Source organism: Medicago truncatula, chromosome 3 (assembly GCF_003473485.1).
Source record: "Medicago truncatula cultivar Jemalong A17 chromosome 3, MtrunA17r5.0-ANR, whole genome shotgun sequence".
Lineage (NCBI taxonomy): Eukaryota > Viridiplantae > Streptophyta > Magnoliopsida > Fabales > Fabaceae > Medicago > Medicago truncatula.
Genome location: NC_053044.1, coordinates 32,068,257 through 32,089,360, shown reverse-complemented (window position 1 = coordinate 32,089,360; position 21,104 = coordinate 32,068,257). Strand labels below are relative to the sequence as shown.

At 33.6% G+C, this 21,104-nt stretch overlaps 4 protein-coding genes across 4 annotated transcripts; all 4 read left to right on the top strand.

The window, feature by feature from the left end:
- Window positions 1-138: 138 nt before the first annotated feature.
- Window positions 139-2,872, top strand: LOC25489186 ((3S,6E)-nerolidol synthase 1). The gene is made up of 7 exons (XM_013605066.3): window positions 139-563; window positions 651-921; window positions 1,026-1,401; window positions 1,493-1,711; window positions 1,888-2,026; window positions 2,123-2,380; window positions 2,501-2,872. Exons 1-7 carry the CDS (start codon window positions 561-563, stop codon window positions 2,792-2,794), a joined length of 1,560 nt encoding a protein of 519 aa, XP_013460520.2. The 5' UTR covers window positions 139-560; the 3' UTR covers window positions 2,795-2,872.
- A 3,724-nt stretch (window positions 2,873-6,596) lies between these two features.
- Window positions 6,597-9,112, top strand: LOC25489184 ((3S,6E)-nerolidol synthase 1). The gene is made up of 7 exons (XM_039831380.1): window positions 6,597-6,706; window positions 6,807-7,077; window positions 7,172-7,547; window positions 7,640-7,858; window positions 8,067-8,205; window positions 8,296-8,553; window positions 8,675-9,112. Exons 1-7 carry the CDS (start codon window positions 6,704-6,706, stop codon window positions 8,966-8,968), a joined length of 1,560 nt encoding a protein of 519 aa, XP_039687314.1. The 5' UTR covers window positions 6,597-6,703; the 3' UTR covers window positions 8,969-9,112.
- A 2,755-nt stretch (window positions 9,113-11,867) lies between these two features.
- Window positions 11,868-14,533, top strand: LOC120579365 ((3S,6E)-nerolidol synthase 1). Its single transcript, XM_039831379.1, has 7 exons — window positions 11,868-11,951; window positions 12,048-12,318; window positions 12,397-12,772; window positions 12,864-13,082; window positions 13,204-13,342; window positions 13,435-13,692; window positions 13,813-14,533. Exons 1-7 carry the CDS (start codon window positions 11,949-11,951, stop codon window positions 14,104-14,106), a joined length of 1,560 nt encoding a protein of 519 aa, XP_039687313.1. The 5' UTR covers window positions 11,868-11,948; the 3' UTR covers window positions 14,107-14,533.
- Window positions 14,534-18,546: 4,013 nt separating this feature from the next.
- On the top strand, window positions 18,547-20,923 carry LOC25481496 ((3S,6E)-nerolidol synthase 1). The gene is made up of 7 exons (XM_039831378.1): window positions 18,547-18,600; window positions 18,706-18,979; window positions 19,058-19,433; window positions 19,525-19,743; window positions 19,873-20,011; window positions 20,103-20,360; window positions 20,484-20,923. The coding sequence occupies exons 1-7, from the start codon at window positions 18,598-18,600 to the stop codon at window positions 20,775-20,777; spliced, it is 1,563 nt and encodes a 520-aa protein (XP_039687312.1). The 5' UTR covers window positions 18,547-18,597; the 3' UTR covers window positions 20,778-20,923.
- Window positions 20,924-21,104: the final 181 nt, after the last annotated feature.

The window sequence follows — 21,104 nt, the reverse complement described above, 5'->3', positions numbered from 1 at the left end:
ATATTATTTTGGATGTACTTTAAAACTAAACCAACAAAATAAGATCTATCTAAAGTGTCTCACAAAATAAACAAGTATTAGTGTAAGGCACATTTTTTTAGTGGAAGCATGGACATTAATTATTAATTATATATTAAATATAAGAAACTTGTTCTTTAAATTAATTTTTGTTACTTAGTGTTGAAAAGTCATGAACAGACAACAGCAAGTCAGCAACATAATTAAACAAACATTGGCAAACTAAAACTGCTTATTTTATTTATCAGTATCCACCAATATTATAATTAAATAAATTTATGTGTTACAATATGCATATGCTGCATACATATTTTGACCTTCAATCAGCCAGTAGCTCAACAAAAGACATATATGAACCATATGCAATGCATTGTTAAGCTATAAATAGCTCAGCATATCATTCCCATTTCTTCAAAACAATCATCTTCCTTAAGTTATTGTCTCTGTATACAGCTATAGCAAACCACTTCACATCTTCACAATATTTCCAGTTATAAACACTGAATCAAGTCTGTTTTACTATCAAAGCATTAATTTCCAGAATGGTAAGTAATTTAATTGGAGTACAGTTGTATCAAAGAAATGTATTTTTATTTCAATATTCTGATCAATCTGCACTTTTACATTTTCAGGATGTTACATATGTCAAACAAGCTTTGATATTTAAGCAAGTTTATAAGAAACTTGTTAAAATTGAAGATCCGATGGAAAGTTTTTATTTGATCGATATTATCCAAAGGTTTGGCATTGAACACTATTTTGCTGAGGAGATCAAAGTGGCTCTTGAAAAGCTACATTTGACATTGAACACCAATTCAATTGATTTTGCGAGTAGCCATGAAATCTATGAAGTTGCACTTGCATTCCGCTTGCTGAGACAAGGAGGCCATTACGTAAATGCAGGTTTGTTTAATGCGTACCTTCTCGTGTGTGTGTCTGTATATATATAATTTTACTATAGGAGTATTTAGTTAGTAATATAGTGACCAACTATAATTGTTGTGTAGATTTATTTGACAGCTTGAAGTGGAACAAAAGAATGTTGAAAGAAAAACATGGCGAGGATGTCAAAGGTCTTATTGCTCTTTACGAAGCATCACAACTAAGTATTGAAGGAGAAGATAGTCTTAACGATGTAGGATATCTCTGCCGTGAGCTTCTACATGGATGGCTATCAAGAAACCAAGAACATAATGAAGCTATACATGTTGCAAACACTCTTCAGAATCCACTTCACTACGGCTTGTCAAGATTCATGGATAAAAGCACATTAATCCATGATTTGAAGGAAGAGAAGGATTTGATATGTTTAGAAGAACTTGCTAAAATCAATTCCAACATAGTTGGGTTCATGAATCACAATGAGACCATTGAAGTTTCCAAGTATGTTTTCTAATTAAAAATCTATGTTGACCTTATAATTATTCAAAATTTAGATAGAGGTCACTAACGTAATTATTCTCTCAAATGATAGATGGTGGAAAGAACTTGGACTAGCCAAGGAGGTGAAGTTTTCGGGGTATCAACCTCTCAAATGGTACACATGGCCCATGGCATGCTTTACAGATCCAAACTTTTCAGAACAAAGGGTTGAACTCACCAAACCTATCTCCTTAATTTATGTTATTGATGACCTTTTCGATGTTCACGGGACATTGGACCAACTTACAATACTCACAGATGCTGTTAACAGGTATTAAATTTTGAATACATATTTATAGTCCTGCAATAAGTGAGATTTAATATCATATTTTTTCCACCAAAGGTTTCAAGCCCATAATCTATAAAAAAATATACATTTGGAAAGATATAATAAATTACACTGATGCTTCACTCTCATACTTACTATGAAATGATTTCTTCATTCAGGTGGGAAATCACTGGAACAGAGCAACTTCCAAACTTCATGAAAATAGCTTTGAATGCACTTTACGACATTACCAATAATTTTGCTGAAATGGTCTACAAAAAGCATGGATTCAACCCTATAGACACACTTAAAAAATCGGTACACTAACTAGCCTTTTTTTTTCTTTTTTCCATCATATATATAAATTATGTTTTCAAATGGCTGAGTATATATAAAATTATTTGCGTGAAACAGTGGGTACTCTTATTGAACGCTTTCATGGAGGAGGCTCATTGGTTGAATTCTAGTCACCTGCCAAGGGCAGAGGATTACTTGAATAATGGAATCGTGAGCACTGGAGTTCATGTTGTGCTTATACATGCATTCTTCCTGTTGGATCATGTTAATGGTATAACAAAGCAAACAATTGATATCTTGGATGAAAAGTTTCCAAATGTCATATATTCAGTGGCAAAAATTCTTCGTCTCTCTGATGATTTAGAAGGAGCTAAGGTATGAAATATGTCTCCTAAATTAGAATATTAAACAAGTATTCGATTAAATTGTTCAACCACTTAACTCGATTGTTAAATGTAAAGTTCTAATGATAAGAATTATCATGGATGAATGCAGAGTGGAGATCAAAATGGTCTTGATGGGTCATACCTTGATTGCTACATGAGTGAACACCAAGATATTTCCAGTGAAGACGTGCAAGGACATGTTGCTCACATGATTTCAAATGAATGGAAATTTCTCAATCAAGAAATTCTGGTTGCAAATCAGTTTTCATCATCATTTTCCAACTTTTGTCTGAATGCTGCTAGAATGGTTCCCCTCATGTACCACTATAAGAGCAACCCAAGCCTCTCTAATCTCCAGGAACATGTCAAGTCATTGATTAATGTTAGTGTTGGGTGTAATTAGTACATTTTCAAATATTGTAATCTGTTGTTTATGTACAACATATTGATTTGTAATTTCAGTTAGGCAATATTGTTCTCATGGTTCCTTTACACTTCAATTTTTGTTGGGAGACTCTCATTGATGTCGAACTTTAAAGAGTATTAATATAAGATTACGTAGAATCAAAATATGAAACATGTTAAATTTGTCGATCTTCTCTTGTTTTTGTGCCATAGTAAAATGCATGGAACGGTAATCATATCAATTATTGGGGCATTTGCTCTGAGTTTTGGTTCCATGGAAGGAGGCAAACAAGTACTTACTAGTTACAATATGTTGACAAAACTCCTTTAATCTTGCATTTATCTAAATATTTGAAAATTCCAGAGTGCAGACTAAGGTCCTGTAAGACCAAGCTTTAAATCAAAGAATCAAAACTCAAAACCTAAAAAATCTCCTTAGATCCTCATTTCCCTTTTACATTAAGCATAAAATAACATTAAGTGTCTAGTTCTGAAAATTGCATGCTGAAGTTTTCGTTCCTCTAGCTCTGTTAATATTTTCAACAAGTTAAAAGCTTACCCTAACCAAACCTATGGAAAACAAAATATTGATGCACTTGTTATTGAATCTTGAGTTAGTTTTTTTTTTTTTGTTCTTCTGTTGATTGTAATTCAAACTAGAAAATAGGAAGTAGTTGTTGCTTATAATGTAGCTTTCAAGGTTGTTAATAGAGGCTAGAAGTTAGCTACAGTTTTTTGCTAACTTGAATGGTTACTTGCCTGACAAGTAATTACGGTTATCAAGTGTTATCCTCCTCTATAAAAAGGGGTAATGCACAGTTCTAACAACAATTTCTTCATTCAACGATGTCATTGAATAACAAGTGTCTTTCATATACTTCTTTCTCTCTAATTCATCAAAAGTTTGGGTTGGGATCCTCTCCATTTCCCAAATAAATTCAACTATGTAACACCGACACTTTTGACGGAAGGCATGTCCATTGTTTGACACATGCTTGTTTTTGACACCGACACATGTAATTGTATTCAATTTTTACATTTTCTCAAATTATATTACCGGTGTCAACGTGTTACGTGTTTTTGTATGTGTTAGTGCTTCATAGGTTATAACTAAAGCTGTGGATATGGAAAATTAGTTGAATATGTGATATGTTTGTTTTTTGTGTGATGTGTTCTGTTTATATATATGAAGCAAGCACTTTATAGAATCACTGTAATATTGGCATTCATTTAGAATCACTTTTCGCTTCAGCAGAGTATGTTTATGAGTCTTTTGGGAAAGAGAAATGATATTTAAACAACCATTTTAAGACAACTTTTATAACACTCCTATATAAAGTGGTTGTTCCAAAGGTTGTCCCATATAATAGTTGTTCAAATAACACGCATGGCTAAACTGATTTGTATGTGATGTATGTATTTTTTGCTTCATTCTTGATTCCCATATATTACTACTATACATTGTAAGTAATATTCATGCATGTTAACCTCAGGAAGTGTCTATCTCTTCAAACTGTGATGAGCTAAAATTCAAATTTTGATTGTGAGAAAAGTCAATATATATTTAGGGTGTGTTTGGACTGAGGATTTAGGAGGGGAAGGGAGGGGAGGGTTTACTTTTCTTTTTTAAATTACGGACGATATAACATGTTTTTCTAAGATAAATCAAGTGTGGTTGAAGTATTATATTATCGTTTATTATGTTAATATTGTTGGAACAAAGTGTGTTTAACACTACCCTTTGAGAGTTTTGATGATAACAAGGTATTAAAAATTGTCAATTGGATATGCTAATATTTGTTCAAGTGTACATGACCATAGACAAAAATTTGAAATCTTAAAAAGGTTCTGGAAGAACAATAGAGAGTAAAGAAATCAACAAAAAGGAAGCTTAAAACGTCTGAAGAGAACTGCTCCTGAAGACAAAGTGCTCCTGAAGTGGTGACGTCATCAGAAGCAAGTTCATCAGAAGCAAGTACATTAGAAGCTGAAAATCACCAGAAGCTCTATTTCATCAGGAGATGCAAGACTTAAAGCTTCAAAGGCTGTTCAATGGATTTAATCTCGTCTATGCATTGCAGAAGATTGGAAGAGTGAAGCAACGACTATTTTGAAAGGATTTAATGGCATTGGATGCTTGTTCTTCAAAGAGCGTTGACAAAATACAATTGTACGAAGTGTACAACCACTACCTCCACTACTCAGTTTTTGTCTCTGGTACAAAACAAGAAAAACAGCTCTGCCTGCAACGATGTTCCTTCACAATGGGAATGGATTTGAAATTGATCCTTCATAGGACAATAACCATAGCAGGCAAAAGATCATTGGTGATTGATCAAAGCTTCAAACGACTCTATTTTGATGTGCTGGCAATTCACAACGTCTCTTTCACACCTCTATATAAAGGAGTGAAGACTTAGAGTTTTGTACAGAACAATACCAAGAATTACAAGTGCCAAAACTCTGCTGAAATTGTTCTGCATTCAAAAGTTCACTTAGAATTTCTTATCAAAGTTCATATCTTAGAAATTCTAGAGTCTTAAGAGTCTGTATCTGATTTGTATTGTGAACACCACTGATTGTATATCAAGTGTTCAACCTCAAACATTTTTCTTGTAATTATGTTTGAATTAAGAAGTCTCTTGCAGTTGTGCTTGAGCATTAGAAGTCTCTTGATTGTGTTCAGCAGCATAGGAAGTCTCTTGCAGTTGTGCTTGAGCAATTTGAAGTTTCTTGCTAGTTTTAGCAGTGAGCAATTGTAATCAGATATTACATAGTGAACTCTCCTTGGAAGTGCAAGGGGGACATGACTGACTTCCGGTTTGTGGAAGGAACCTGTATAATTGCTTTGTGTCTTTCCTCTCTCTCTCTCTCTATCTCTATCTCTCTCTCTCTCTCTCTGTTTTATCCGCTGCATCTAGTTCTGAACATCACTTCAGATCTTCTGATCAATGTTTTTCAGCTTAGGAGAAAAAGAAGAAAAAGCTAACACAATTCAACCCCCATTCTTGTGTTTTTCTCACCTTCAAATATGTTAACTTTTTAAAAAATATTTCACAATATCTGTAATTTAAAAATGAAAACTAAACCCTCCCCTCCCTTCCTCTTCTAAACCCTCCATCCAAACACACTCTTAGTGTCGTGTCTCAAGTTGTATAACTTTGGGCGAAGTAAAAACCGTGTGTTTATCAAATGATTAATGCTAGTAATATAATCAATTTTAAGAGTATTGCAATGCGTTTGTTACTGCTTTTTAAAAAATCATAATAAAACAAAAGAGAGTATGTTAAATAGAGTGTCTTAGTTGTATATATTTGAATGTTCAATAGAAACTTTGGACTAAACCAACAAATTCAGATCGATCTAAATTGCCTCAAAAAAATAAACAAGTGTAGTATTAACGTAAGGCACATTTTTTGTGTGGAAGCATGGACATTGATTAGATATATTAATATAAGAAACATGTGTTCTCCTTTAAATTAATTTTTGTTTATATATTTAATATAAGAAACATGTTCTCCTTTAAATTAATTATTGTTATTTAGAGTAGAAAGTCATGAATAGACAACATGAAGTGAGTTAACATAATGCAACAAACATCGTTTCAAACTTAAACTGTCTATTTTATTTATCAGCTGCCATCAATATTATAACTGAATAAATTAATGTGTTACAATGCACATATGCATACATATGTTGACCTTCAATATACAAGTAGCTCAAAAGAACAAATATGAACCGTGTGAAATGTTATGCTATAAATAGCTCTACATGTCATTCCCATTTCTTCAAAATAACCATCTTCCTTGAGCTATAGCAAACCACTTCACAGTTCACATCTTAACAATATCCCCAGCTATAAACACTGAATCAAGTCTGTTTTATTATCAAAGCATTAATTTCCAGAATGGTAAGTATTTTAATTGAAGTACAAATATATACAATTGTTCTAAATTTAGAATATCTTTTTATTGCAATGTTCTGATCAATCTACACTTTTACATTTTCAGGACGTTACATATGTCAAACAAGCTTTGATATTCAAGCAAGTTTATAAGAAACTTGTTAAAATCGAAGATCCGATGGAAAGTTTTTATTTGATTGATATTATCCAAAGGTTTGGCATTGAACACTACTTTACCGAGGAGATCAAAGTGGCTCTTGAAAAACTACATTTGATATTGAACAACAATCCTATTGATTTTGTAAGTAGCCATGAACTCTATGAAGTTGCACTTGCATTCCGCTTGCTGAGACAAGGAGGCCATTACGTAAATGCAGGTTAGTTTAATACGTACCCTCTCCACATTTGAATATATAATTTACTAGGAGTATTTAGTTAGTAATATAGTGACTAACTATAATTGTTGTGTAGATTTATTTGACAGCTTGAAGTGGAACAAAAGAATGTTGAAAGAAAAACATGGTGAAGACGTGAAAGGTCTCATTACCCTTTACGAAGCATCACAACTAAGTATTGATGGAGAAGATAGTCTTAACGATGTAGGATATCTCTGCCGTGAGCTTCTACATGGATGGCTATCAAGAAACCAAGAACATAATGAAGCTATACATGTTGCAAACACTCTTCAGAATCCACTTCACTATGGCTTGTCAAGATTCATGGATAAAAGCACATTCATCCATGATTTGAAGGCTGAGAAGGATTTGATATGTTTAGAGGAACTTGCTAAAATCAATTCCACCATGGTTAGGTTCATGAATCAGAATGAGACCATTGAGGTTTCCAAGTATGTTTTTCTAATTAAAAATCTATGTTGACCTTATAACTATTCAAAATTTAGATAGAGATCACTAACGTAATTGTTCTCTCCAATGATAGATGGTGGAAAGAACTTGGACTAGCCAAGGAGGTGAAGTTTTCTGGGTATCAACCTCTCAAATGGTACACATGGCCCATGGCATGCTTTACAGATCCAAACTTTTCAGAACAAAGGGTTGAACTCACCAAACCTATCTCTTTAATTTATGTTATTGATGACCTTTTCGATGTTCACGGGACATTGGACCAACTTACAATACTCACAGACGCTGTTAACAGGTATTCAATTTTAAATAAATTTATACATCTCATCAGTTAGTTAATACATATTTATAGTCCTGCACTAAGTGAGATTTAATATCATATTTTTTCCACCAAAGGTTTCAAACCCATAATCTATAAAAAAATGCACATTTGCAAAGATATAATAAATTACACTGATGCTTCACTCTCATACTTACTACTATGAAATGATTTCTTCATTCAGGTGGGAAATCACTGGTACAGAGCAACTTCCAAACTTCATGAAAGTAGCTTTGAATGCACTTTACGACATTACCAATAATTTTGCTGAAATGGTCTACAAAAAGCATGGATTCAACCCTATAGACACTCTCAAAAAATCGGTACACTAACTATCCGTCTTTTTTATTTAATCATATATATAAATTAGTTTTTCAAACGGCTGAGTATATAAAAATATTTGCGTGAAACAGTGGATACTCTTATTGAACGCTTTCATGGAAGAGGCCCATTGGTTGAATTCTGGACACTTGCCAAGAGCAGAGGATTACTTGAACAATGGAATTGTGAGCACTGGAGTGCATGTTGTGCTTGTACATGCATTCTTCCTGTTGGATCATGTTAATGGTATAACAAAGCAAACAATTGATATCTTGGATGAAAAGTTTCCAAATGTCATATATTCAGTGGCCAAAATTCTTCGTCTCTCTGATGATTTAGAAGGAGCTAAGGTATGAAATTTTTCTCCTAAATTATATTAAACAACTATTTGATTAAACTGTTCAACCAATTAACTCAATTGTTAAATATAAAGTTCTAATTATAAGAACTATTATCCATGGATGAATGCAGAGTGGAGATCAAAATGGTCTTGACGGGTCATATCTTGATTGCTACATGAGTGAACACCAAGATGTTTCCGGTGAAGACGTGCAAAGATATGTTGCTCACATGATTTCAAATGAATGGAAATGTCTCAATCACGAAATTCTGGTCGCAAATCAATTTTCATCATCATTTTCCAATTTTTGTCTCAATGCTGCTAGAATGGTTCCCCTCATGTACCACTATAAGAGCAATCCAAGCCTCTCTAATCTCCAGGAACATGTCAAGTCATTGATTAATGTTGGTGTTGGACGCGATTAGCATATTTTCAAACCTTGTGTTATGTTGTTTATGCACAACATATTGATTTTGTAATTTAAATTAGGCAATATTGTTCTCATGGTTCTCTTGGTACTAATTTCCCATTTGTTTATTGGTACTCAAACCTTGTACTTCAATGAAATTATAAGCATTGCAATTGAACTTCTTAATCTTACAGCTAACTGCTATTGGACTTTCCCATTAAGGTCATTTACAAAATAATGGTGAAAGTGAAGTGTGCCATATGTTTCTATCAAAAGCTTAATATATCCATTTTGGAATTCATCTAGAAGAATGGTGCATTACTAAATTATGAAGGAAAATGCCTAAATGGTGCCACATGACTAAAATGAATCTTATACCATGGTGCCACTGTAATGTTCAGACTAGCAGTGTTACTTGGTTGTTATTTTTACTGTCAGACAATTTTTGTGTAAAATACCTTCTAAGAAAAAAAGAAACAGTTCTTGTGCCACATGACTAAAATGAATCTTATACCATGTTGTCAAGGTGACTAAAGTACATGACACTACATTTTAAAGGTATGGTAAGAGTTTGTGACTGTCATCACATTGCTGAGATCCATTTAATCAGTGCAAGTCAATTATTCAATGATTGTAATGTTACTTATTTAGATATCGAGGCAAACTTTCAATTAAAACTAATTATGAGAACAATTGTATTTTTCTGATTGTGTTTACGATCATTGCCGGATGGACGTTAAGAGTGGTCGGGTCAAGGTTCATAGAAAACTCATAACTTCACGTGAAGCACAAGAAAATATGCCATGTTTGTATAGGATGCCATTGTTTACTCATGTTTCTGTACATGAAAGCATAAAAGTTTCATTTCAAAATATTATATTTCATTCTATAATGATTTGAGTTTACAACAATATATATATATATATATATATATATATATTTTGAATCGGCTTATATATATTCCACCAAAATCATAAAAGATGTACAAGATGGGGAGAAGGAAAGGAATTGCAATTACAAAGGGTCTGATGTAGCAGTGACCCCAAATACATGAAACCAAGCTTTTATAGGATATGTGGTTGGCTAGCATTGTGTTATGATGGTTAGTGACTTCTTTATATTTTCCTGATAAATAATTCATTAATGAAATTGAATTCGTTAACAAGTTTGGTTTATTTTGACACCAGATTAAAGCAAATGGAAAGTACAAGAGCTATGTGCGCAGTTACTAATCCTGATAGAGCAAGACTCTCTATGGCAACATTTCATGATCCAGCCAAGACAGTCAAGATTTCCCCTGTTTCTGAACTAATCAATGATTCATCACCGGCTAAAAGAAGGTGGTGGGTGCACATGTGACCCATTTAAGTGCCAAAACTGGGGATGCTCTTATTCTCTCAGGGCAAAACATGATCTTTCTGAAAAGGAAGAAGGGTAATGGCGGAAGTGTTAGAGAAGTTGAGGGGTGGCGATGGCAAGTGGCCACGAAGAATCATCAGTTAAAAATTGTTCTGGAAAGAGAAGTTTATCAGAAACTGCTAATGTTGATTTGAAATAATCTTTCTCCAATAAACGATTATGTTTCATCTTCTTCAAATATATTTTCTTTAGTCGAAAACAAAGGGCAAGACAGTGGTAGTGAAAGAAAGAAAATTAAAACTTCAAAGCTTTTGTTTTTAAGTGTTTTAATTGACGAGCTTGAGCTGGTGTGGAGAGAATGGAAGATATGACGAGTTGATCTTGAAGAAGAAGAAGATTGAAGCAAATTTGGGAGAAGCAAAAAGTTTTTTTTTTTCTCTTTTCATGGATTTATTAAGGGCAAAAAGGTCCATTCAAGTGTTATTTGCTGACTCATCCTCATTATTTCCTAATCAATGTGTGCCACATCAGCAATCACAGTCCATATCAGCGAGAAAATGAGATTAAGGATCAAAATTAAAGTGATTAGTAATTGCAGTGCTATATGAAAAGATTAGTTAGTCCAAGGACGAAAACTCAAATGATACATATTTGCCGGAAAGAATTACATAAATAAGTCAAATTTGCATGGACTAAAAGCAAAACAACAAAGACCAAAAAAAAAAAGTTTTATGTTTGCAAGGACTAAAGATAAAAATAATGTTTTACGACGAATATTATATTCATTCAAGTTGATATACATCAATGCTTGTGTTTCTCTCTCTTTCACAAGCATTGTGACATTGTGATTGATCAATGTCGCCCAATTCTATGTCACACAAGTGCTATAGATACTAACTTAGTGATGTATTTTATGTCATGTCATTCTTGATTCCACGTATTACTACTATTTTATTAGTAAAAATCATGCATGTTAACAAAACAAAGGATCCAGTTGAAGTGTTAGCCTCTCACAGTATAAAGAGCTAAAATTCAGATTTTAGTTGTCTCAAGTTGGGTAACCTCGGGTGGAGTTAAAATCACGTGTTTACCAAATTAGGAACTAAAAATCATGTTGAAATTTATGAAGCAAATCAACTAAAGTGGCTTCTTGACGTTTACCAAATAATGGAGTATTATATTTGCATGTTCAATGGAAAGGAAACATATAATAATTAATTAAGATCGATCTAAAGTTCCTCACGAAATAAACAAGAAACATGTTCTTTAAATTAATCGTTGTTATTTAATGTTAAATAGTCATGAATAGAAAACAGCACATCAACAACATACTATAACTTCTACCAAAAAAAACTACTATAACAAGCATTGGCAAAATATAACTAATAAATACAAAAGAAAAACTACTAATAAATTAATGTGTTACAATACACATATGCAGCATACATATGTTGACCTTCAATCATTCAGTAACCCAAAATAACAAATAATAATCGTGTGCAATGTTAAACTATAAATAGCTCCACATATCATTCCCATTTCTTCAAAATAATCATCTTCACATCTTAACAATATCCCCAGCTATAAACACTGAATCAAGTCTGTTTTAATTTACTATCAAAGCATTAATTTCCAGAATGGTAAGTATTTTAATTGAAGTACAAATATATACAGCTGTTCAAATTTAAAATATTTTATTTCAAAGTACTGATCAATCTGCACTTTTACATTTTCAGGATGCTACATATGTCAAACAAGCTTTGATATTTAAGCAAGTTTATAAGAAACTTGTTAAAATCGAAGATCCGATGGAAAGTTTTTATTTGATTGATATTATCCAAAGGTTTGGCATTGAACACTACTTTGCTGAGGAGATCAAAGTGGCTCTTGAAAAGCTACATTTGATATTGAACACCAATCCTATTGATTTTGTGAATAGCCATGAACTCTATGAATTTTCACTTGCATTCCGCTTGCTGAGACAAGGAGGCCACTATGTTAATGCAGGTTTGTTTAATACAGATCCTCTCCACATTTGAATATATATATTTAGTAATATAATGACTAACTATAATTGTTGTGTAGATTTATTTGACAGCTTGAAGTGTAACAAAAGAATGTTTGAAGAAAAACATGGTGAGGATGTGAAAGGTCTCATTGCCCTTTACGAAGCATCGCAACTAAGTATTGAAGGAGAAGATAGTCTTAACGATGTAGGATACCTCTGTAGTGAGCTTCTACATGCATGGTTGTCTAGAAACCAAGAACATAATGAGGCTATACATGTTGCAAACACTGTTCAGAATCCACTTCACTATGGTTTGTCAAGATTTATGGATAAAAGCACATTCATCCATGATTTGAAGGCTGAGAAGGATTTGATGTGTTTAGAGGAACTTGCTAAAATCAACTCCACCATAGTTAGGTTCATGAATCAGAATGAGACCGTTGAAGTTTCCAAGTATGTTTTCTAATTACAATTCTATGTTGACCTTAAAATTATTCAAAATTTAGATAGAGATCACTAACATAATTATTCTCTCAAATGATAGATGGTGGAAAGAACTTGGACTAGACAAGGAGGTGAAGTTTTCGGGGTATCAACCTCTCAAATGGTACACATGGCCGATGGCATGCTTTACAGATCCAAACTTTTCAGAACAAAGGATTGAGCTCACCAAACCTATCTCTCTAATTTATGTCATTGATGACATTTTCGATGTTCACGCGACATTGGAACAACTTACAATATTCACAGACGCTGTTAACAGGTATTAAATTTTGAATAATTATATACATCTCATTAATACATACATATGCCTCTGCAAAGAAATACAAATATTACATTGATGCTTCACTTTGATACTTACTATGAAATGATTTTTGATTCAGGTGGGAAATCACTGGCACAGAGCTACTTCCAAAGTTCATGAAAATATCTTTGAATGCACTTTACGACATTACCAATAATTTTGCTGAAAAGGTCTACAAGAAGCATGGATTCAACCCTATAGATACTCTTAAAAAATCGGTATACTAACTAACCGTCTTTTATATTTTATCATATATATAAATTATTCTTTCAAATGACTGAGTATATATAAAATTATTTTGGTGAAACAGTGGATACGCTTATTGAACGCTTTCATGGAAGAGGCTCATTGGTTGAATTCTGGTCACTTACCGAAGGCAGAGGATTACTTGAACAATGGAATTGTAAGCACTGGAGTGCATGTTGTGCTTGAACATGCATTCTTCCTGTTGGATCATGTTAATGGTATAACAAAGCAAACCATTGATATCTTGGATGAAAAGTTTCCAAATGTCATATATTCAGTTGCAAAAATTCTTCGTCTCTCTGATGATTTAGAAGGAGCTAAGGTAAGAAATATGTCTCCTAAATTAAAATATTAAACAAGTATTTGATTAAGTTGTTCAACCGATTAACTCAATTGTTAATTGTAAAGTTCTAATGATAAGAATTATCATGGATGAATGCAGAGTGGAGATCAAAATGGTCTTGATGGGTCATACCTTGATTGCTACATGAGTGAACACCAAGATATTTCCAGTGAAGATGTGCAAGAACATGTTGCTCACGTGATTTCAAATGAATGGAAATGTCTCAATCAAGAAATTTTGGTTGCAAATCATTTTTCATCATCATTTTCCAATTTTTGTCTCAATGCTGCTAGAATGGTTCCCCTCATGTACCACTATAAGAGCAATCCAAGCCTCTCTAATCTCCAGGAACATGTCAAGTCATTGATTAACGTTGGTGTTGGACGCAATTAGTACATTTTAAAACATTGTGCTTTGTTGTTTCTGCACAACATATTGATTTTGTAATTTGAATTAGGAAATATTGTTTTCATGGTTCTCTTGGTACTAATTTCCCATTTGTTTATTTGTACTCAAACCTTGTATTTCAATGAAATTATAGGCATTGCAATTGGACTTTCTTAATCTTCCAGCTAACTGCTATTGTACTTCAGGGCTCTAGTAATAAGCTGAAGATGCATTACTAATTTATGAAGGAAAATGCCTAAATGGTGCCAATTTATATAAGATCACTAAGATCCATGAGTAATGCTTTTTAAATATCACAGTGGTAGCGGTAAGATGATAAAAAAAGTAATTATGAGGAAAATGAAAATTGGGGATAAGGAAAAAGGAAATTGACATTCACCCTGTCGTCTACATAAATAAAATTGTGAACATAACAGCTTATCAAGCTGACTAAAGTACATGACACTACATTTTAATGGTTTGGTACGTAAAGTTGAATCTAAAGAGTCTGTGATTGTCATCACGTTGTTCAGATGCATTTAATCTGTGCAAGTTGATTATTCGATAAATGTAATGTTACTTGTTTAGATATTGAGGCACATTTTCAGTTACAACTAATTATGCTAAAAATTGTGTTTTACTTGTTGAGTTTACTCTCACTGCAGGGTGGAGGTTGAGTGTGATCGGGTCAAGGTTTTTGACAAATCCGTAACTGCATGTGAGTGGAAGAAAAATATACCTCTCAACTTATTACTTATATGTTATAACCTATGTAAAATATAGCTACAGAACTGTATTCCCAATTCGAGCTAGGTGGACTCCAGAAATAAAGGGAGAGATAAAAGAGATAATAGAAAAATCTGAATAATATTCTGCTTCATCAGCCAAAGGAAGCAAGGACTGCTTGGCAAGACAACGGTGATTGGGACCGAAGCGCTCGTCACAATTGAAGCAGAGTCCCTTGGCACGACGTTCTTGCATTTCCACCGGAGAAAGGCGGCGAATAGGGATCTGAGTAGAGGCCGTACAAGATCCAAGGACAGATCTCGGGGAGGATGCCACACCTATGTTGGAAGGTTTCGAACCTCAAAAAGGAACCCGACGAGATGCACAAAACTTGTCCTCTAAAAGTTTGGTAAGGCTAATGGCTTGGTCCATTGTATGAGGTTTGAGGATGGCAAGTTCTCTCTAGATTTCATCTTTAAGACCGGTATGAAACAATTTAAGAGAGGTTCAACGGAGAGCCCAACAACTCGATTCGACAAGGCCTCAAAACGAAGTTGGTAGTCAGACACAGATGTGGTTTGATGAATTTTGAATAAGGCGGCTTGGTGGTTTTCAAAGGAGGAGGTTCCGAAACGCAGTTCAAGGGCACGAACAAACACTTCCCAGGTGGTTAGTGGATTGTTGGCAGAGAGCCTTTAACCAACTGAGCGTTGGGCCTTTCACGAAGAAAGGGACCAAGGTAAGGCATTGTGGTGAGGTCGAAATATTGATCTGCCTAGAAATACCAGTCAAATGGGTTAGTGCCATCAAAGGATGAGAGGGTGATTTTTGGTGGTTTAGTGAATTGAGATGGAGTACGTTGCTGAAGGTTGAGACGGATTAAGGAAGACAAGTGGGTAATAAGGAAGGATTGTAAATTAGATTCAATCTGCTGTTGCATATCTGAGAGTTGTGAAGTGATATCTTCCTGCAACTTTTCATTTTTCTTAGGTTTGGGAGGAATGGTGAAGGAAATGAAAACACCAAAATGATAGCTACAGAACTATATTCCCAATTCGAGCTGGGTGGACTCGGGAAATTAAGGGAGAAATAAGAGATAATAGAAAAATCTGAATAATATTATGATAAATGGAAGTGAGCACCGTCATTCTACGTTCCAAGCAGCCATGAATGATTTCTTATGCATGCGTTTGTCTTTGCAAATTTGTCCCTGTGTATTTTGACGACATTCTTGTCTATAGTGCAAATTGGGCGTCCCACTTGCAACATGTTCTGCAAATTTTATCAAATTATCAGTTTTATGCAAAGTTTGGCAAATGGTCATCCGGTGTCAGCAAGGTAGATTATCTGGGCCATATAATATCTATGGAAGGTGTCTCAGCAGATCCTAGTAAAATTCAAGCGATTCAGGATTGGTCAGCTCCCACAACCATCTCATTTTTGCGTGGTTTCATGGGGTTAACAGGTTACTATCGACGCTTTGTGCGAGATTTTGCCAAGAGAGCTGGCCCCCTCATTTCTCTCTTAAGAAAGAATAAATTCGTATGGTCATCTGAAGCCAAAACCGCCTTCCAACTCTTCAAGACAACAATGATTTCCGTACCGGTTCTTGCAATACCGGATTTTGACTCTACATTTGAAGTCACGACTGATGCATCTGCTACCGCTATAGGGGCTGTTCTGGCCCAACACCACCATCCCATTGCTTATTTCAGCAAGAAATTATGTTCTCGCATGCAGCTCGCTTCAGCCTACGATCGAGAAATGTTTGCCATTACCGCCGTTGTTAAAAACTGGCGCCATTACCTCCTTGGACGTCATTTCCTCATCTTTACCGATTAGCAAAGCTTGAGAAACTTATTAACTCAAACTGTTCAGACACCAGCTCAACACAAGTGGCTCACCAAGTTGTTGGGATTTGATTATGAAATTCTCTCCTGTTTTACTCCCACATTAGAAGTAGTGTACTCTGCCATTTCTGTTTGCCAACCATTGATTTTGCCTCAGTTACGACAGTTTTACATAGACCATGCTGTTGAGTGCTGCTCCCTTCTGCATAAGTTTCAACAATCATCAACCCACAATTCAAATTAGCGCATGACAGTATAGTAGCAACTCAGTAATGTATTTTGCTCTCAGGAAAAGAAAAAAAAAACCTCAGAGATGTATTTTATGCTTCATTCTTGATTCCACGTATTACTACTATATTTGCAAGTAAAGTTCATGCATTTTAACAAGCAAAGCCGGGTTTAGCGGAAGTGTCTACTCTCTCAAACTGTGACTAGCTAAAATTCAAATTTTGACCGAGACAAGTGTCTATACTTATTTAGTGTCGTGTCTCTAAGTTGTATAATTTTGGGTTAAGTTAAAATACGTGTTTATTAATCTAGGAATGATAGCAACGTACATTTTAATACACTCTATTTAATTAATTAAAATACGTACGAGTTCCACCAAATTATGTGGGTTCATATAAATCTAATAGGACCCATGTTAATTTTAATCAATAAAAGAATAAATGCGCTGAAAAGTGTGTTAAAATATGTGTTAGCTAGTAACATTTCCCTTACCAAATAATGAAGAAAAGAGAAATGTTAAAAACATTTTCTTTCAAACACACTATCTAAGACTCATTTTTTTTTTTTTATTGTATGAAATTAATATAAGTGCCATATTTTGGAAACGAGTGTTCAAAAACATCACATCCATGAAAATAGAGATAAAAGCTTACAAAACTATTGTATCGATGAGTATGATAGTTGAAAAATGATACAAAAATGGAAAAGTATTCCAAAAAAGTCAACCTTATGACTTATATAGTAACCAACTTGTACCCTAACAAACTATATTTACAAACTAACAATTGAACTAACTATTATTCTTAACAAGTCTCAGATAAAATAGTGAGATCCACATAACTATTTAACATAATAAGAGAGTAAGTATTAGAAAGAGTGTTGATAACACTTCTCGTAAAGAAAAATCATATAGAAATTTATCAAAAAAATCAACCAGCGTGACTTCTTTACCTTTACAATTTAATCAATCTTCTAAACATATATATTACGAGGAGCGTTAGCAACACGCTATTTAATACACAATCTTCAACATATTTTCTGATAGGTTGCAATTCAAATGAGTCAAATTAAATCATGTAGGTCCCACATGAATATATAGAGACCCATTTAATCAAACTAAATAAAGAAAGTTTGTTAAAAAGAGTGTGTTAGTTATATTTGAAGGTTCAATAGAAACTTTAATCTAAACCAACAAATTCAGATCGATCTAAGTGCCTCACAAAATAAACAAGTATTAAAGTAATGCACATTTTTTGGGTGGAAGCATGCACAGTGATTATATATATTTAATATAAGAAACACGCGTTCTCCTTTAAATTGATGTTTATATATTTAATATGAGAAACATGTTCTCCTTTAAATTAATTATTGTTATTTAGTGTAGGTGTAGGAAGTCATGAATAGACAACATGAAGTCAGTAACATAATGCAACAAACATTGGCAAACTTAAACTGCTTATTTTATTTATCAGTTGTCATCAATATTATAACTAATAAATTAATGTGTTCCAATGCACATGCTGCATACATATTTTGACCTTCAATCATTCAGTAGCTCAAAAGAGCAAATATGAACCATGTGCAATGTTAAACTATAAATAGCTCCACATATTATTCCCATTTCTTCAAAATAATCATCTTCCTTGAGTTATACTGCTATAGCAAACCACTTCACATCTTAAAAATATCAAGAATGGTAAGTATTTTAATTGAAATACCAATATATACAGTTATTCTAAATTTATTTACAACATAGTTTTATAATTTCAATGTTCTGATCAATGCACTTTTACATTTTTAGGATGTTTTATATGTCAAACAAGCTTTGATATTTAAGAAAGTTTATAAGAAACTTGTTAAAATCGAAGATCCCATGGAGAGTTTTTATTTGATCGATATTATCCAAAGGTTTGGTATTGAACACTATTTTGCTGAGGAAATAAATGTGGCTCTTGAAAATCTGCATTTGATATTGAACACCAATCCTATAATTGATTTTGTGAGTAGCCATGAACTCTATGAAGTTGCACTTGCATTCCGCTTGCTGAGACAAGGAGGCCATTACGTAAATGCAGGTTTGTTTAATACAGATCCTCTCCACAATTGAATATATATATTTAGTAATATAATGACTAACTATAATTGTTGTGTAGATTTATTTGACAGCTTGAAGTGTAACAAAAGAATGTTTGAAGAAAAACATGGTGAGGATGTGAAAGGTCTCATTGCCCTTTACGAAGCATCGCAACTAAGTATTGAAGGAGAAGATAGTCTTAACGATGTAGGATATCTCTGCTGTGAGCTTCTACATGCATGGTTGTCAAGAAACCAAGAACATAACAAAGCTTTATATGTTGCAAACACTCTTCAGAATCCACTTCACTATGGATTGTCAAGATTTATGGATAAAAACACATTCATGCATGATTTGAAGGCTGAGAAGGATTTGATATGTTTAGAGGAACTTGCTAAAATCAATTCTGGCATAGTTAGGTTCATGAACCAGAATGAAACCATTGAAGTTTCCAAGTATGTTTTCTGGTTAAAAATAGATGTTGACTTTATAATTATTCAAATTTTACATAGGGGTAACTAACGTAACTATACCCTCATTTAATAGATGGTGGAAAGAACTTGGACTAGACAAGGAGGTGAAGTTTTCAGGGTATCAACCTCTGAAATGGTACACATGGCCTATGGCATGCTTTACAGATCCAAACTTTTCAGAACAAAGGATTGAGCTCACAAAACCCATCTCTTTAATTTATGTTATTGACGACATTTTCGATGTTCACGGGACATTGGATCAACTTACAATATTCACAGATGCTATTAACAGGTATTCAATTTTGAATAAATTTATACATCTCCTTAGTTAGTTAATACATACATATACCTCTGCAAAGATATACAAATATTACATTGATGCTTCACTCTAATACTTACTATGAAATGATTTTTGATTCAGGTGGGAAACCACTGGCACAGAGCAACTTCCAAACTTCATGAAAATATCTTTGAATGCACTTTACGACATTACCAATAACTTTGCTGAAAATGTCTACAAGAAGCATGGATTCAACCCTATAAACACTCTTAAAAAATCGGTATACTAACTAACCGTCTTTTATATTTTATCATATATATAAATTATTCTTTCAATGGCTGAGTATATATAAAATTATTTGGATGAAACAGTGGATACGCTTATTGAACGCTTTCATGGAAGAGGCTCATTGGTTGAATTCTGGTCACTTACCAAAGGCAGAGGATTACTTGAACAACGGAATAGTGAGCACTGGAGTGCATGTTGTGCTTGAACATGCATTCTTCCTGTTGGATCATGTTAATGGTATAACAAAGGAGACAACTGATATCTTGGATGAAAATTTTCCAAATGTTATATATTCAGTGGCAAAAATTCTTCGTCTCGCTGATGATTTAGAAGGAGCTAAGGTAAGAAATATATCTCATAAATTAGAATTTAAACAAGTATTTGATTAAATTGTTCAACCAATTAACACAATTGTAAAATGTAAAGTTCTAATGATAAGAATTATTATCAATGAATGAATGCAGAGTGGAGATCAAAATGGTCTTGACGGGTCATATCTTGATTGCTACATGAGTGAACATCAGGATATTTCCAGTGAAGACGTGCAAACACATGTTGCTCACATGATTTCAAATGAATGGAAATGTCTCAATCAAGAAATTATGGTCGCAAATCAGTTTTCATCATCATTTTCCAATTTTTGTCTGAATGCTGCTAGAATGGTTCCCCTCATGTACCACTATAAGAGCAATCCGAGCCTCTCTAATCTCCATGAACATGTCAAGTCATTGATTAATGTTAGTGTTGGGTGCAATTAATACATTTTCAAATATTGTGATCTGTTGTTTATGTACAACACATTGATTTGTAATTATTGTTTTCATGGTTCCTTTACACTTCAACATTTGTTGTGAGACTCTCATTGATGTGGGACTTTAATGAGTATTAATATAAGATTAGTTAGAATCAAACTATGAAACAACAGTGTTAAATTTGTATCTTCTCATGTTTCTGTGCCATAGTAAAATTCATGGAACGGTAATCATATCGATTATTGCCAAGAGTTTTGGTTTTGTGGAAGGAGGCAAACAATTACTTACTCGTTACAATAACTTGACAAAACTCCTTTAATGTAGCAATTATCT